Below are 15,858 nucleotides of genomic sequence, written 5' to 3'. Positions count from 1 at the left end.
GGATTTTTAATCAGCTGTTACACTTTTTTCCCATTGGTTAGAAGCAGTACACAGGCAACTTCAGTATTGCTTGGGGCGGCTGAGTCTTTCAAGTTCCATACAGAGATGGCAGGAAAAGGAACTGATGTTTTGGTCCAAGAGACCTATTTCACAGGGACTACGATTTCCTCCTGATTGGCTCCTCTGCATCCTGCCTCTGGAGGAGCACAAGGTTCACAACAGAAACAGTCTGGGCACTATGAGATCATGCCATTTGGCAGATGAACTGGGTGTTTCATCCTGGGCCTGTCCATGCATGAACAAAAAAATCTCTTCCTTGAAAATAATGTGTTTTCTCAGTGCCCAGCTTATATCGCAGAGGAATAATCCTTGGGAACCACAAACTACGTCCAACTTCCACACCTTCCACTTCACGACTTTTCTATTAGAAGTGCACAGAAATACACAGGTGTGGTAAAAAATGCTCAAACCACACTTTCTAAAAGAATGCACTTCAGTGCACAGTCATTTCCCTTGTAGAGAGGAGAAGGAGCAAACAACAGATGTTAGTCATGTTGCTTAGCACTCTGGAGGGCATTCAAATGTGCTGTGACTAGTGTGCTATAAGGACTTATATGGATTAGTTTCAGTTACACACAAGGAACTAGAAATTCCTTTTGAGCACTCAAAGCAAGAAATTTAATGACAATTTAACGTCATGTTGATAAATGCCCACTTAGAAGGAATAACAATCCAATGGTTTTGGAAAGAAATTGTGGAAAAGGGACAATCACTCTGGAATTAAGATTACACTAAAAGTTGCCATTTTAAATCTAACTTTTCTTCAGCACAGAAAAGCCTTCTTATACACAAACAGCAGTGCCTTAATGTGAAGATTTTTTCTAGAGCTAGAGTGTGTTTTTCAGAATAATTCAGAAGCAGATCAAAAAATACAGCTGTATGATACTACCTTAAGCACCTTAATCTGCAAACATTCTGCAGGATGCTTTTTTGTTTGCATAAAATTAAGATCGATCTCAAAACCTTAAGAAAGGTTTGAGGTGAAGGAAGTGACATTTCTCCTTAGCTCATTATAAGTTCCACAAGATTTCTGGTCAAAGTCCTTGCTCAGAGATGATATAATCCCCAGTGTCACTCAAGTCTGTGAACATGAAAGGATTGTCCTTGGCCCATTGCCTTCCCCAGTCTCATGCTATCAACACATGCCAACTCCAAGCCCATAGAGCTTGTCCTGGGTACAGCCTCATTCATTTCTAGAAAACTGCTCCTCAAAGGAGAAAGACTTCTCCTTAGTAAAAAGAAAGTAACAGAAAACACTGTTTTCTTGAAACAGACAAGACAGATGCTTTGTCTTATGTGTACTGGGAAGGACTTCTTGCTACCATACAGCAACTCTGTTAGCATGAGATGAGGTACCCAGGCACCAATGGAAAACTGTGGCCCTGAGATTACTGAGGAACACCGGGTACAGCCTCTCCTGCAAAACTTCTGTCACCTGTAAGAAGACTGGTTTCCAGCTCATTTCAACCTACCTGAGAGAGGAATTAAGGATTTTCCCTTGCATAACTCCCTTAATGCTGACATGAAGTTGAAGGCATATACTTATAGTCTGAGAACATATTACAGGTCAAAACCTTTTTGTAAGTAAAAAAGAACAACAAAAGGCAATACCCAAATGACAGAAGCAGGAAATATACAGTGAAGGCTGTACCCCAAGGCACTCTAATCCTGTTCTACAACAAAATTCAAAGACATGTCAGCTTATCCATCTCCTGGGACAATGTGCTGACAAATGACCATAGAGATGAGAAGGCTTCAAACATTTTGTTCATCTTCCATACATTTCCTGTTCCCCAGAGATACATTAGGACAGGGCACATATACATTTCCACCCTGATACATTTTTGGTCAAGAATTGGTAAGCAGATCAATGTCAGATTCTCAGTGTCAGATTTTTCCAGTTGCTGGAGATAAGTAGGATTTCAAAAGCATCTCACTTCTGCAGTGGGACCTAGATGCCAAATCTACATTAAAACTGTTATAAAACCAATGAAGATTTAATCTGAATCTTGAACCATCTTTAGGCTCACAATAACCTTGAAAATAATCCCTCCCCTATGAAAGACAAGGGTGCTTACCTGCCTTCAATCTTGAAACACATGAGTTAACTGATCCTTTTGGAGAAACTTGGATAGAAAGGAAACACATCTCACACATGGAATTTGTATGCCGAATACTTGCCCTCTGTTATTTCCAGACTTTTAGTGCCCAAGCTGTGCTGTGGAGAATGTCACAACCCAATAATAATTTATAATTTTTTAAAAAATAGATGGATGGAAGTTTTTATGCTGCTCTCTTCATAGCCATAGAGACAGTCATTTGCGAATACACCACCATTCATCAGGAAATAAGAGCACTTGCCTAAAAAAATAAAAGCCTATAGTGACATAAAAACCCTTTCTGGCATCTACTGCACACAGACAATCTACTAAGCCAAAATAACAGTATGCTCTGTTGCACATTTACAATAATTGTCAGGCAAGAGACATGAAGAAGAAATAAAAAAGATTTTTACAGAGTAGAAACAGACACTTGGATAGTATGAAAACTATCTGTAAGTATAAGGACTGTATGTGTTTCAAAAATCAAACACAGTTCAAATTATGTGTTTGTGAAATGCACCTTGGCACTCAATTCTCTGGGCTATGAGTGGTTGATTTTGATTTGTTTGCTTTTATTCACCTCCCACATTCCTGAGTGACAATATCTTCAGAAAGCATAAAAGGTGTGCACAACTGTTGCTTTACTGTTCTGGTTATACACTGTACTTACAATGATATAGGCAGGGCAACCTCAAAAAGCAGAGTGATCAGTGTCCAACAGTGATGATTAAGCGTGATACAGCTGTATACAGTGTTTGGAAGAGGCAGAGAGAGACAGCTTTTTGCATTAGAGGAGCTCTGGAGGCAGTGTGAAAGCCCAGACAGAAACTACCAGCATATTAGATAGGCATTGGTGCTGCTGCATAACTGGACACAGTAAGTCACCAATGCAGCATAAAAAAAAGGTGGTGGTGGGTTGTCCAGGGCTGCTCTGTGACTCTACTTGCTTTTGTTCTTGCATTATCTGAGCTGCACAGAAAGGCACAGCCTGGAGAGGCCTAAATGTGAGATTTATGGATTTATATGCATAGAAGTTCAGCAGACCTGCCTCTTCAAGATGTGTCATATGTGCATACAGATCTATGCACACTTAGATCTCAGTCTGTGATTCCAAACCAAAACTTGGTTGCTGGATTTAAATCCAAGGGGAAGCACAAGCATAAAAAACATAAAAAACAGGCAAGAGACAGACAAGCAGATATTTTCCAAGTTATTGCCAATGACTACATGGTGCTCTGAAGTCATGTTGTGGCAATACCACAACAGCAAGGTCAATGGGGGCCAAAATGAGTATGCAGGCCCTCTTCTAGAAACAGCTACACATCTTTGTTCTATTCCGATAGTCTCTCTGGTTCTGCTTGTTTGGCATTTATCATAGACTGCACCTGGGCAAAAGGAAAAGGAGAGTCATTTAGAAGCTTATTTGCTTTCACACTGATGCCCAGAACTGACCTTGACATTCCTCTGGAGTTTTTGTGCTTGGTACACCATGAAACCAATAGCAAACCTCAAAGATGGTGTTTCTCTTGACTGACTAGAGTGCAATGAAAGAAGACACTCACTCTTTTCCTCTGTCTGCTTTCTTTCTTCTAACCTCTTCTTTCTCCCAAGAAGCAACCCCCATTTCTAACTCACTCCCAAACTATTGTCTCACTTCACTGACTTTGAATTACCTGTGTTTTAATACCCTGCAGGATCAACAGACACAGCTGTTTTGAATAGGGGGATGTGGGCAGAAAGAGTGCTCCCTCCCAGTTTGGGATAGAGGCAGCTCGAGAAGAGTCACAAAGATCTCTGTCATGAAGCTTCCCTTACATCTCAGGTAATTCCAGGGCACATTCACCCTTCCCAAACCTTTCCTCCTTTTCAGAGCACACATGGTCCCTTGCACACTAGGCACTCTGCTGCTGCCTGTACTTTTCCTCCTCCCAAGACAGCAGACACAATCAGAGAAAGAGTCCCAGGCTGATTGTGATTTGAGTGTGCTCAACAAAGCTGATCCCATCCCCACAGAGCCTCAGCAAGACACCCTACCTCCTGCAATATGAACTGCAAGGGGTCATCAGGCTTTTGGATCAGCAGTTTTTCTGTGATATCCTGAGACAAACAGAAGGAAAGAATTATTGAACCTTGGATAGAGGGGTGCCTGCATTTCCTGTTCCAATGCTATATGAAACTTAAAAAGAAAGAATCTCTTCAGACACCAAAGATGGCCAAAGGTTCTTTTCTATTGTTTTTTCTTTAGTTTATGCTTAAGAAAGCACAGGACAAGGAGGGGTCTGGAGAAGGGATAAATTGGTTCAAGCTAACTTTAGGCCAAACTTCTCATATAAGCCTCTGGAAGAAGATTAGAAATATGTACTTCACCTGAAATATCCGTAGAATTTTATGTTCCTCCACATAATTCACGGCATCTTGATATGGGTCTCCAAAAGCTTCTGGATTCTCCAATGATTCAAATGTAATCTCTGCTGCTGACAACACAGTCTCAATAGTGTTAGTGCCATCCTGTGAGGATTCAGAGGTGTACATCTTGACTTTGAAACATGGAAGTTCACCCACAGTTTGATCTCAGGTGAGCTTTCCCTGGATGCAGACTATACAACGTGCAGGAAGTGGTGCTCAGAACCACTTTGGTTTCTTGACAGCCAGCTGGTCTGCAGACACTGGCAATTCCACTACATATTGCTGGGCTGCAGATGCTGGTGCTTCCATGCCAGGTAAGTCATCTAGTGATGTGGGGATACAACTACAGGTGTGTGATCCTCAGGTGGTTCAGCAGCTGGTGATATGCAGCTTCTTCCACTTCAGATTCTGAATAATCATTGAACCCTTGCTACAATATTTAGCAGATAAAGAATAAGAGTATTTAAAATCTGTCTCAAGACTAGACACAGCACATCCTCTGCAAATATACCATAGCCACACTTAAAGCATGCACTAATAGGGTTTATTTCTGTGACTGGTTCCACCTGCACCTCCTGCATAATCACAGGAAGTCTACTTAACCTCTGACCCAGGCCTTCAGAATTGGTCTGAGCTATGCAGCAGTTGTATTTGTGCCTGATCCTCACTTACTGACTAGTTTTCCTAGGGTGACTCTGAGTGTGTATTCAGGTAGCTTTGTCTCTGTGGAAGTCCCCTGGATGCCTGAGAGGTGAGCCCTCTTATGTGCACACTGCCTGCAGTGTGGCTGCCCTCAGCTCCTACCTCATTCCCTGCTTTGTGCAACAACACGTTTGCTCCCTGACAGCAGCAGCAGAAATTTGTGCAGGCTTTACCCATCTACCCGTTGAGCAGCTGGCTGTGGACTGTGCTGTATCCTTGCCCCACACTCCCATCTCTAGACCTGTGACTGAGTGCAGGCAGTCCTGCACTGTTTCTTCCTCGCATCCCGAGTCCCGGTTGCTGCAATGTTGCCTGAAGCGGGGCGCTGGAGGAGGACCGAGGTGGGGCAAGACCTGAGCTCATCCCCCTGGAACTGGGAAAGAGGGTGTTGTTCCTGGGGACAATGGGTCGCTCGTAACGGGGTTCGCTTCGTGCAGAAGGGAGGCGGTGGGCGGTGGGGGACCGGGCCGGGTCGCTCGGGGGCACGGCGGGGTCGTGCAGCCAGGGAAGCGGGGGAGCCGATCCCGGCCGAGGATCTCCCTCACCTGCCCCCGGCTCTGCATGGAAGGGCAGGGGACGAGGCGGGGCGGTGCAGCCAGGGAAGCGGGGCGAGCGGTTCCCAGCCGGGGCTCTTTCTCACCTGCCCCCGGCTCCGCAGGGAGAAGTAGGGGGCTCTTTGCCCCTCGCCGGCACTGTTCCCCACCCTCGGTCACGGCGGTTGCCGAGGTAACTGCCGTCACGTGCTCGGTGGGCGGTGCCACCAGTGTCGCGCGGGCGCTGAGTGGCGGTACGGCCATTTTGGGTGAGGATGGAATTGCAGGGCGGGGGGAATTACGGAGTTAATCGGTGGGAAAAGACCTCCCTGATCAACGAGTCCAGGCGATGACCGAGCACCGCCATGGCTGCTGCAACATGGCAGTAAGTGCCAAGTTCAGTCTTTGCTTAAACATGTCCAGGGACAGTGAGTCCACTACCTCCCTGAGCAGCCCATTCCAATGTTTAATCACGTTTTCTGTGAAGACATTCTTCTTGATGTCCAGCCTAAATATCTCCTGGCACAGCTCAATACTCTTGCCTTATCGCTGGTTGCCTGGCAGAGGAGACCAACCCCCACCTGACTACAATCTGTTTAAGGTTGAAGAGAGTTATAAGGTTTCCCCTGAGCCTCCTGTCCTCTAGGCTAAGCATCCCTCAGCTCCCTCAGCTGCTCCATGTAGGACTTGTGCTCCAGACCCTTCACCAATGCAATTGCCCTTCTCTGGATGCACTCCAGTGCCTCAATGTCTTGTAGTTAAGGGACTCAGAAGTGGGCTCAATTCAGAAGAGACTAGATTTGAGGTGTGGCCTCCCCAGTGCTGAGTACAGGGGGACAATCACTGCCCTGGTCCTGCTGCTCACACAATTCCTGATACAGGAATTGTACAGACCAGGATGTCACTGGTGGTGGTAGATGGCACAGGCCCTGGTCCTTTCTCTGGTCCTGCCTCTGGTTCTGGTCCTGGTTCTGGTTCTGGTCTTGGTGCTGGTTCTGGTCTCGGTCCTGGGAAAGGACATGTCAAATAGCTTGTGCAGGGAAGCAAGGAAGCAAGAGGTAGGGTAGTAGTGTGCTGAGAGAAATATTTTCATGTACATTGATGTGAGAGATACTTTCTCCTGTCCTCAGTTTTACACAGATCAGACAGTTGGTGTTTTGCGTGATGAACTTCATCAGAAAAAGCAAATAAACAGACTGCCAGTTTTCCCCAAAGAGGAGATGAAAGAATAAAGATAAAAGCTGTGCTGGGTTACCACAGGAACCAGCTTCTGACATATTGTGGTTCATACTCCAGTCTGACAAGAGATGGTTTGAAACAACTGGCTGAAACTGCCATGAGGGCTTATGGGGATGGGAGGAGGGGAGATCCAGGACTTCATAAGCTGTTCTAAACTTATAGATGTCACTTCCATTCAGAGCAATTCACTTTGTGTGTGTTTTTCAGGTTATGCCACTGGTCTTTTAAGAGAACCAGCTGCCTCACTGCTCCAGTACCAGGTTCATGGCAATACTGTCCATATACTCAGCCACACTGACCACTCAGATCATCTTGCACTGGAGCACTGCTGTTTGCACTCACGGGATGCCAGGATGGCCTCTCTGATCCCTTCTTGCATCTCCCATTTCTCCATGTGACAGTGATGATTCCAGACAGCATGGGACTACTGGCTTTTTGTAACTGCTGATACAGTTTTATCTGAAGGAGGCATCTTGATATCAGTTGTGTGTTAGGGTGGTTGTGTGCTGAGCCATCCCAGTGCTGTGTTCTCCACAGCATGGCTCCCTGCAGGACTTCTCCCATGGGTTTCTCCTCAGTTCTTAGCTGCCAGCTGGCTTCAAATAGTGTCATGCTGTGGGTAAATCTCAAGCCCCATGTGTTCCTTTCATCTGTGCCTCACTGGTAAACAGCAGATCTCTCCATTTCCAACCCCACTGCCTACTGCAGGGATCTGGCTGCTTGGTCTGGAAAGCTGGATTTTGCACAGGGAAGGAAGATGAGTGACTCTATTAAATAAGCACCACTGCTCTGTTTATTCTTTCAAAAGAACACATTAAAAAAAGCAGAAGATGCGTTCTAAATGCATTAAAAATTCTGAGCAAAATAATGCCTTAAATATAATGCTTATGTAAGATAAATCACATGGCATTTTTCTACACATGGAAAGCAAAAATGTATTATTATGTTATTATTTATATGGCACCGTATGCTAAGTCTGAAACTTAAACACTTTGAAATAAGTAAGAAAACAGCAGCTGCAGATTAGCAATGCACTCCTTTATTGGGAATCACTGTGTAACTATGGCTATCATTCCTGCTGTTAAGTTAGAACTTAAATAAATTGTCAGAGAAATAAGTTAGCCATTAGAGATTCAGTGTCTGTCTCCTGGGGATGCTTTTTCTAACAGCTGTAACAAAGACCTGCTGCTGGTTTTGTTCTGTCTCTGTAGTAACTCACTGCATTTGTCCCCGCAGCATCGCACAGTTGTTCAGTAGAGATGGTTGAGCTGCTCACTATAAATAATGTTGGTTAGCAATGCAGCCCCTTTTGGGTTAATAGATTATGCTCAAACCACTCTTGAGCCTCTTTGATTGGTTTCTTGTAAGTCTGCAGTGGAGAGCTGGAAGATATCACTTTCCACAGTCTGTTTACTTTGAATATTTCTTCTTATTTTACTGAGCTGTAAATATGCGTATATAATAGCCAAATCCTGAAAACGCCTGTCTCAAATTCTGGTTGCCTCATCTGCTACTTGAAAATTGTAATGAGATGCATGGGATGAAACATATCAACAAATTTAAATGTCGTTGCTTAAAGGGGTAGAGGGCCTTGGTCAGCACCAGGCTGGGCAATTTGTCCCCCTCCTTTGTGCAGGATTTGCTGTCAGAAGCCAGGGTTTCCCCAAGGCTGAGGTTGGTGGCTGGAGCAGGGAGCTCACCTGCCTCATGATCCATGAGCTGTGGCAGCCTAGTCAATACCAACAGCCAGGGTCTTGTGGTTCTCTGCACACTGCAGTCCGAAAACTCTTGATTTTGCACAGCTACAGCCAGACATAGTTAAAGCCCTCCTGAGCTCTGGTGAACAAAGACTAGCTTTAGGTCACAGAACAATGATAAAAAAAAAACCCAGGCTGGAAGTCAGAGGCTTGGGGTCCATGGGAAGGCATCTCTGCTCATCTGTGTCCTGGCTGGTGAGTCTGTGGGGTCATGAGGCTGCCCTGCACATTGGTTCCTTACCTCAGTGGTGGGTTAACTGTTTTGCTTTCAATCCAGAGGGTTTTTGAGAAGAAAACAGGGTGGGAGGAGACAGGTTTTAGTGCAAGAGAATGGAGAAAGCCAGCTCCTCTATGAGGCTGAGGTGCAAGGGGAAGAGAGTTGGCTGGGGCTGCTAAATTGCATTCAGACTGCTCCTGTACCAGCAAATGTTGATGTGGCAGTGCTTCTGGCAGTGATGATGAAGAGGAGACTTATACCCATGTGTCCGCGCTTGTACAGGTGGCTCTGAGTTTTGTGTGTTGGCAAGTGCAGCTTTCCCCCAGCACTTCCTGCAGCATGGACTCTGCCCGCATTTCCCAGCAGAGAGCAGCAGAGCCTCATAGCTGCTTGCTGGGCCTCAGAGTGCAGCAGCCTCTAGAACTTTTTGCAATGCTTGCCTCCCCAAAGCACAGCAGTAGACCTTCGCTGAGCTCGCAGGCATGTCAGGCCTGTCATGAGTATTGGTGTGGGCAAACAGAAAACACATACTCTCAATATTGAAGATTCGGGGCTTTCAGGAAAGGCAAGATGTTTACAGAAATCAGCAAGACCCTTCTTGAAGGGATGTTCTCTGAATTGTCTTTCTGCTCAAAGTTTGCTGAAAGGGAGTGTCTCAAGTATGGCTTCAGAAAGTGGGGGGCAATGGGATAAGCAAACCTCTTTCATAGATGACTTGGCATAGTCTAGATAGCCCCTCGAGGTCTCCTTCAGTCCAGTCTTTGGCAGTAAAGGAGAGACATGTTATTAGTTTCTGTGTTTGGAAATACTTGCTTTGGGAACTTGTTTAGGCTACTTTAGATTTAACCAATTTGGTTAAAAATAGAGTTTCAGCTGACTCTTCTTCCCTCATCTATGATGTTACCAGGAATGTTACTGGAGATAATGATGAATGAAAAATGTGGGATAGTTTCTTTGCTGAGATGTCAAAACTAGTTAATCTGTGTCTAGTTTAGATAACATTCTCAAGAAAAACAAGACTGTTCTTTGTTTGGAAATTTACCTGCTGTTTCCGTGGCATTTTAATAAGTCATATTTGCGATTGTATTAGAAGCTCCTCACCAGTATTAACTGAGACAAGTTTTGTCATACCTTTATTGTCCCATTCTAGTTCCTGAAACTATTATGGTTTTATACGTTCTCTTGGAAAGTAGTCGCTGACCTCGGAGGCCCAGTCCTTGTAAGGCAGAAGGCTTAAATTTGGTCTCACCATCACATGATGTGAGAGGGTGGATGCTGTGTTTTGGCTGAAGTCCACAGTGAACCTTCATCCAATCCTGTCTCCATCAGCTGTGAAACCCCTGAAGGAAGGAAGGGTCCAGACATGAAGTTCAGATAAGGGAGTGGTGCCTGAGGAGGATGCTGGGCATAAGACTGCTGCTGGGTACTGGGAAGACTCTGGTTTGTCTTTTTGCTCCATCCTGTGAACACCGCCTCATTACTGTGTTCCCCTCTGATGTGAACCTATTCCTGGTGTTGGAACAGGAAGGCAGGCATGATATAGAATAGGATTTTGGAAGGCAAATGTATTACACAGTGACAGCAAGACTCTGGATAACCCTATCAGTAGGTCCCTCTTGAAGAGCCTGTAATCCACAGATGGTTGTGAGGGTCTTTCTGCATTCCTCAAAGCCTTGTGGCCAGAGTACCCTCTTTGTCTTCTCTTTTCCACTCCCCCTTATTTAGCCTGTATGCCAAGCTATCTTAAAATATGATGCAGACCACCTAAGCCTGGGGTCGCTGTCTTGGGTTGCAGGATGTGACCAGAAATGTGTATTCTATCACCATCTGTTGAAACCAGGTGGGGCAGTGATCGTTATTTCCGTGACAAATATTATCTGCTAATGGGCCATCTTTAAAACCAGGTGGGGCAATCATCTTTATCTTTTCCACAACCCATCCTTCTTCCAGGAAGGTATCATCTGCTAATGGGCCATTAAGTTCCACTGTATGACTGATAAAATTAAATAATCCCATTGTAAAATGCTTCAGCCAGGGGGAGGAACCAAGCCTTTCCTACCTAGATAAAAACTGAGATTTTTGTGGGCCTTTCCACATCATCACTGGACCTTCAGAGGAAGCCTGCACCCTTCTACAGGAGCACTGCTTCAACTGAACCACATCTGCCACTGCAGGAGGACTGTAGCCACCATTTAATTGGACTGCTACCAACACCCTGACTGATGGGGTGTCAGGTTGTATTCTGAGTCTGTCAGTGCTTTGGGTTTTTGTTCATTGTAATATTGTATTTCTATTTTTAATTTTCATAGTAAAGAACTTTTATTCCTAATTCCCATATCTTTGCCTGAGATGCCCTTAATTTCAAAATTGTAATAATTTGAAGGGAGGGGATTTACACATTTTTCATTTCAAAGAGAAGCTCCTGCCTTTCTTGGCAGACACCGGTCCTCCAAACCAGGATAGTCACTCAACTGGCCTCTACAGTCTCTCGCTACTCACTCTGGTAGGATCTGTCCTTCTTTATTGATGCAAATAATACTTTGTCTTTGAATCGTAGCTGTACATGGGGAAGGTGCAATTAGCTGCTGCAAGGAACCAGGCCTATCTGCTTTCCCTTGTTTAACAGTGGCTTTAATTAAAGACCCCCTGGTGCTAGAAAGGCACATTAATTATTCATCTGAAAACATTTACATAGAGTCCCCTGTTTCCCTTCTTCAATAAATTATCAGCTTCACATCTCCATAATTCATTGAAATGACTAAAAATACATTTTCTCAGCCTCCATCACCTCCCTTTTCATTTTGTCTATCCCAACTGTGATGGGTTCAGTATCTTAATGTGAAGGTCTCCTACTGCTCTTAAGTAAGAAGGGAGGATGGAATTTGAGGGGGAGAGGGAAAGATTTGTCCCTTGCTGGTAGTCATGCAGATGGCAGTAATTTTTATTTTTTCTTTCCCAGAAAACTGGCATGATCCTGAGGTTTGAAGAAGCTCATTGTCTATTTCTAATAAGGAAAAACCCACTGAAATGAGGAGAAAAGATGAGGGGGCAGAAGAGGTCTGGGTTTAGATGATTTCTATGCTCAGATGTAGACAGCCTGTGTGATCCTTAGCCCAGCAGTTAATCTCCCTAGATCATCTCTGCACCTCACCTGGAGACCAGACCAGCAGTTCCCTTTCTGCGTGGTAGAGAGATGCTGCTTTACCAATTATAAGCTGTTCCAATATATGTGTGTGAAAAAGAAAAAAAAACCAAAAACAAACCCATAAGCTTAGGCAGAGGGAGAAGTTTTGCAGCAATTCACAACAAAGATGTCACTGCAGGCACAACTGAGGGAAAATTCATTGCAAATTGTGTTCTCCGATGCATTTCAATTTGTGACAAAATGAACCATCATATGACGGGAAAAAAACAGTCCTCTGAGGGCTTGTTTATATAAGGAGTTAAGACAAGTTAGTGTGAGGTGTGAGGTAATGTGCAGAAGTTGTAGTGCACTAAACCTCTGTATGAGGATTCTGATACAGGAGGAAAATGGTCACCATTCACTATGGTGAAAATTAAACAAAAACAAAGGTCACTTATCTCCAAATATCCATGCAGAGCTTAACATGCTTTCACATGCATTCATTTCACATCTTTGGTAATTCACTTTAACTTTCATAATTGTTCTAATCTGCAGGGATTGGAGAAGTGCATGCTCCACCTCATTCTGAATAACTACTGTTTCTGGAAAGCCTGGAGCAGTCTCGGTACCAATAGAAACCAGACCAGATGTGCTCTCCCGGGAGCATGGGGGAGCCAGATGCTGCAAACAGGTGATCTAGGATGACGTGTGTAAGGGGGCAGGATGGATACTGGCAACTTTCTTGGAATGTGGTCAAAGAGGGCATTAGGGAATGAACCAGGAAAGGAGTGCTGACTTCAGAGGAGTTGGCCCACTTACCTTTAAAGGTTCAGTGTTTTCAGAGGGAAATAAAAAGGTTTATTTTTGGCCCTGAGAACACACAGGGACTAAACTGAGACTAAAAATGGGGTGGAAGTGATTACAAAGAGAGTGAAAGTCTTATCTGAAGCATTACTCTATTGACTTCTGTGAGGGTTTTTCTTTTTCTTCCCTTTATGCTGTTTTAGATGGGCTGTCTTGTCTCCACAGTGAATAGTGACAGAAACCTTGTCTGACCACGAACGCTTGGGCAACTGCAACCTTGGCGCTGCAATCTTAGAGCTGAGAGACTAGAAGCCCTTCCTGCATTCAATACATTGATTAAATTTACTAAGATATGAATATCATCTATTGCTTACCAATTAAATTATAGTTTGGATTATGTTATTAAGGGATCTGAATTAGCATTCTTCTGGATGTAAGAGAAGCATGTTTTTGCAGGCAATAGTTAAAAGGTCCTATCCCTTTCTTCCATCTAAACAAATTGGATTAAATTTTTCTGTAGTGAAGTTTTTTAGCACTCATATTGTTTTTGGAGACCCCTTAAAAATTGTCCAGGCCATGGCTTTCATCCAAATGTATGTAACTGTCAGTCTTGAGATACCTCACTCACAATCCAGCCTTTGCTGTTAAATTTGTATTGGCTTTAACATGCTTTGAAGTAATAATCAGTGCTGTCTCCAGGGGGATAGGACAATATGTAATTGGCTTAAACAGAAGGAAGATCTCGTTAGACATTAAGAAGCCTTTACTAATGGTACAGTAATTAAGCACAGGAATAAATGGCTTGAGGCCTTCTGCCTGTACCGAAGTTTGGATGAACACACTGAATCTTGTCTTCTTCCACAAGGAAAGCAGAGATCATTCTTTGCAATTTCTCCACTTTGTTTTCAATGATTCTGCATATGTCCACAAAGTTTTCTTGCCAGAAGTGGTAATAGCAGCATTTTCATTTCCACCGCATTGTCATTGAAAATGCTGCCCCATCAGTGGCTCACCGGAAGAACAAGCTGAAATTACAGAATGCCAATGAGAGCATCCTTTCCTTCCAAGCTGGCAGGAGCAAGCCATTCTGGAAGGTGATGTACATCTCCCATAACTCATACTCCAGCTTCCTTGGTCGGCCAAATTGTCTTCCCTGCTTGTCAAATGGGAGAAGTGTTAACACTGTAATTAGAAATGTTAAAGCAATCAAAATGAGCATACAGGCATAATTAAGGCATTATTGGTTTATGTCTCCTGCAGACATTCTTTCAGAATAAATGACTTTTTGGTTTAATTTAAACCTCTTCCAAAACATCACTAAAACAAAGGGGCAAAGGAGTTTCTGTCCATATATTCACCATTAAAGCTACTTAGTTTTCAATTTCATAACTTAGTTTATACTGGTAAAATTTCCCTGCACTGACCAAATCTAGAGGATATTGCTGAATAAAGACCTTAGCTTGAAAAGAAAAAGTTGAGTCTGGACAACAAGAATCAAAGAGGTGCAAGAGAAACTTCAGTGGCTCTGGATCAAGCCCTTCATAAAAGAAGAATTAGCTGTGCTATGCCAGTGTGTTATGAAAGTGGCATTTTTTCCTGAGAAGGGAAGGTACGCAGAATAATTAACAAGGCTGGAAGAATTTTTTCCAACATGGGTGGGTGAAAAAAGGAGAAATTATTATCAGGAACATCTAGTGAGTATGGAGGAGTTGCAACTCTTCTATTCCTCTATAAGACTGAAGTGGTGTTGCACAATGAAAGAGGTTGAGCCCCACTCACAGTACTCACTGGGTTAAACCTTGGAGAAGTAGATGTTCAGCTCTGACTTGCTGAGGCTGAGCTGTCTGCAGAAAGTAGCCACAGCCTGTTTAATTGAGAAAGATGAGGTCAGCACCATGTGTGCATGTCTATGTGGCATGGTTTGGGTGCTGACAAGCACAATTGCCACCCATTAGAAAAGTTCTGCCTCTTTCTCATTCTGCCATAGGAATTCTTCTTATGAGCATGGTACTTGTAATGGCCAATTCAGCCCAAGAAAAGGGGCTCATGGTTACCCAGGAGTCAAGGCAAAATTGCTTGCACACAGTGGCATGGTATAGAATGGAAATATGCACATCCAAATATGTGAATGTTTTCTGCCTTGGCTGCCTTCAGCTCACAAGTAAGGTTGAGCAACTGGAGAACTGGCATGTGACTTTGAGGTTGATGTTAACCTTCCCACTGGTGGGAGGTTACAGTGTCTACTGAGTATTTCTAATGGTCTGGGAAGAATATTCAAACTTGACTGTCTCTGCAGGGATTTGATCCTACAATATGTTCTCAGAAATGTCTTCCTTGTGTCTGGTCTTCCCTGTTTTAATGAACTTTGGGTCTTTGATTTATCCTCTGATGACATCCCATGCAAACTCTCAGTCTGTCTTGTATAGGCAAGAAACGTAAAAGAACCAGCTAATGGTAATGCAGATGGAAGGACATGGCCACTTTCTTTGAGGACCTGTCTTCCTGGCAGGGTTAACAAGACCTGTGTTAGCACTGTAGGGTCATTGTCCCACTCGTGGCTATTCCAGACTCAGCCGTTTGGTCATGAGCCAAAAGAGTGATAGCTGCACAGTTGGCATCTCCCACCACTGGTTACTGGACTTGGCTGCTGTGAGCTGCAGGCTGAATTCATCATGTGTTCCTTCATGCAGGTAACATGACAAGCAACAGGTACTGCAGTTGCTCACAGGTACTAAGTGCCATCCATCAGGATGTGAATGTTCCTGTACTGGACAGCTGAGAAGAGATGGCAGTGTAAGCCACAGAGTAAATAATAGACTCTAAGTTTCATTATAGTTCTTCATGCTAAAAGTGAGCCATGGTAAGAGTCAATGCGTGTACCTTTCCTCCCCAGAAACTGACTAAGCAAGAGGGT

The 15,858-nt window shown here is 43.9% G+C and overlaps 2 protein-coding genes across 4 annotated transcripts in view; one reads left to right on the top strand and one right to left on the bottom strand.

Moving 5' to 3' along the window:
- Positions 1–3,342: 3,342 nt before the first annotated feature.
- TEX55 (testis expressed 55) lies at positions 3,343–6,090 on the bottom strand. 3 transcript variants are annotated; one of them, XM_079306100.1, is made up of 4 exons: positions 5,911–6,090; positions 4,530–4,998; positions 4,197–4,259; positions 3,343–3,547 (listed from the first exon to the last, which is right to left on the bottom strand). In XM_079306100.1, the coding sequence occupies exons 2-4, from the start codon at positions 4,692–4,694 to the stop codon at positions 3,494–3,496; spliced, it is 282 nt and encodes a 93-aa protein (XP_079162226.1). In that variant the 5' UTR covers positions 4,695–4,998; positions 5,911–6,090; the 3' UTR covers positions 3,343–3,493. The 3 variants fall into 3 exon arrangements, with proteins under 3 accessions (XP_079162226.1, XP_079162224.1, XP_079162225.1); XM_079306098.1 differs by having other exon boundaries at positions 5,816–5,953; XM_079306099.1 differs by lacking the exon at positions 5,911–6,090 and adding an exon at positions 5,512–5,535.
- IGSF11 (immunoglobulin superfamily member 11) overlaps positions 6,058–15,858 on the top strand; it is a 137,983-nt gene continuing 128,182 nt past the window's right edge. Inside the window, exons 1-2 of the mRNA XM_079305701.1 lie at positions 6,058–6,188; positions 12,696–12,831. Of these exons, the coding sequence (XP_079161827.1) occupies positions 6,153–6,188; positions 12,696–12,831 (172 nt within the window). The 5' untranslated portion in view covers positions 6,058–6,152. The remainder of the gene's footprint in view (positions 6,189–12,695; positions 12,832–15,858) is intronic.

This window comes from Erithacus rubecula (genome assembly GCF_903797595.1).
Source record: "Erithacus rubecula genome assembly, chromosome: 1".
Classification (NCBI taxonomy): Eukaryota; Metazoa; Chordata; class Aves; order Passeriformes; family Muscicapidae; genus Erithacus; species Erithacus rubecula.
This window is presented reverse-complemented; position numbering and strand designations above follow the sequence as displayed.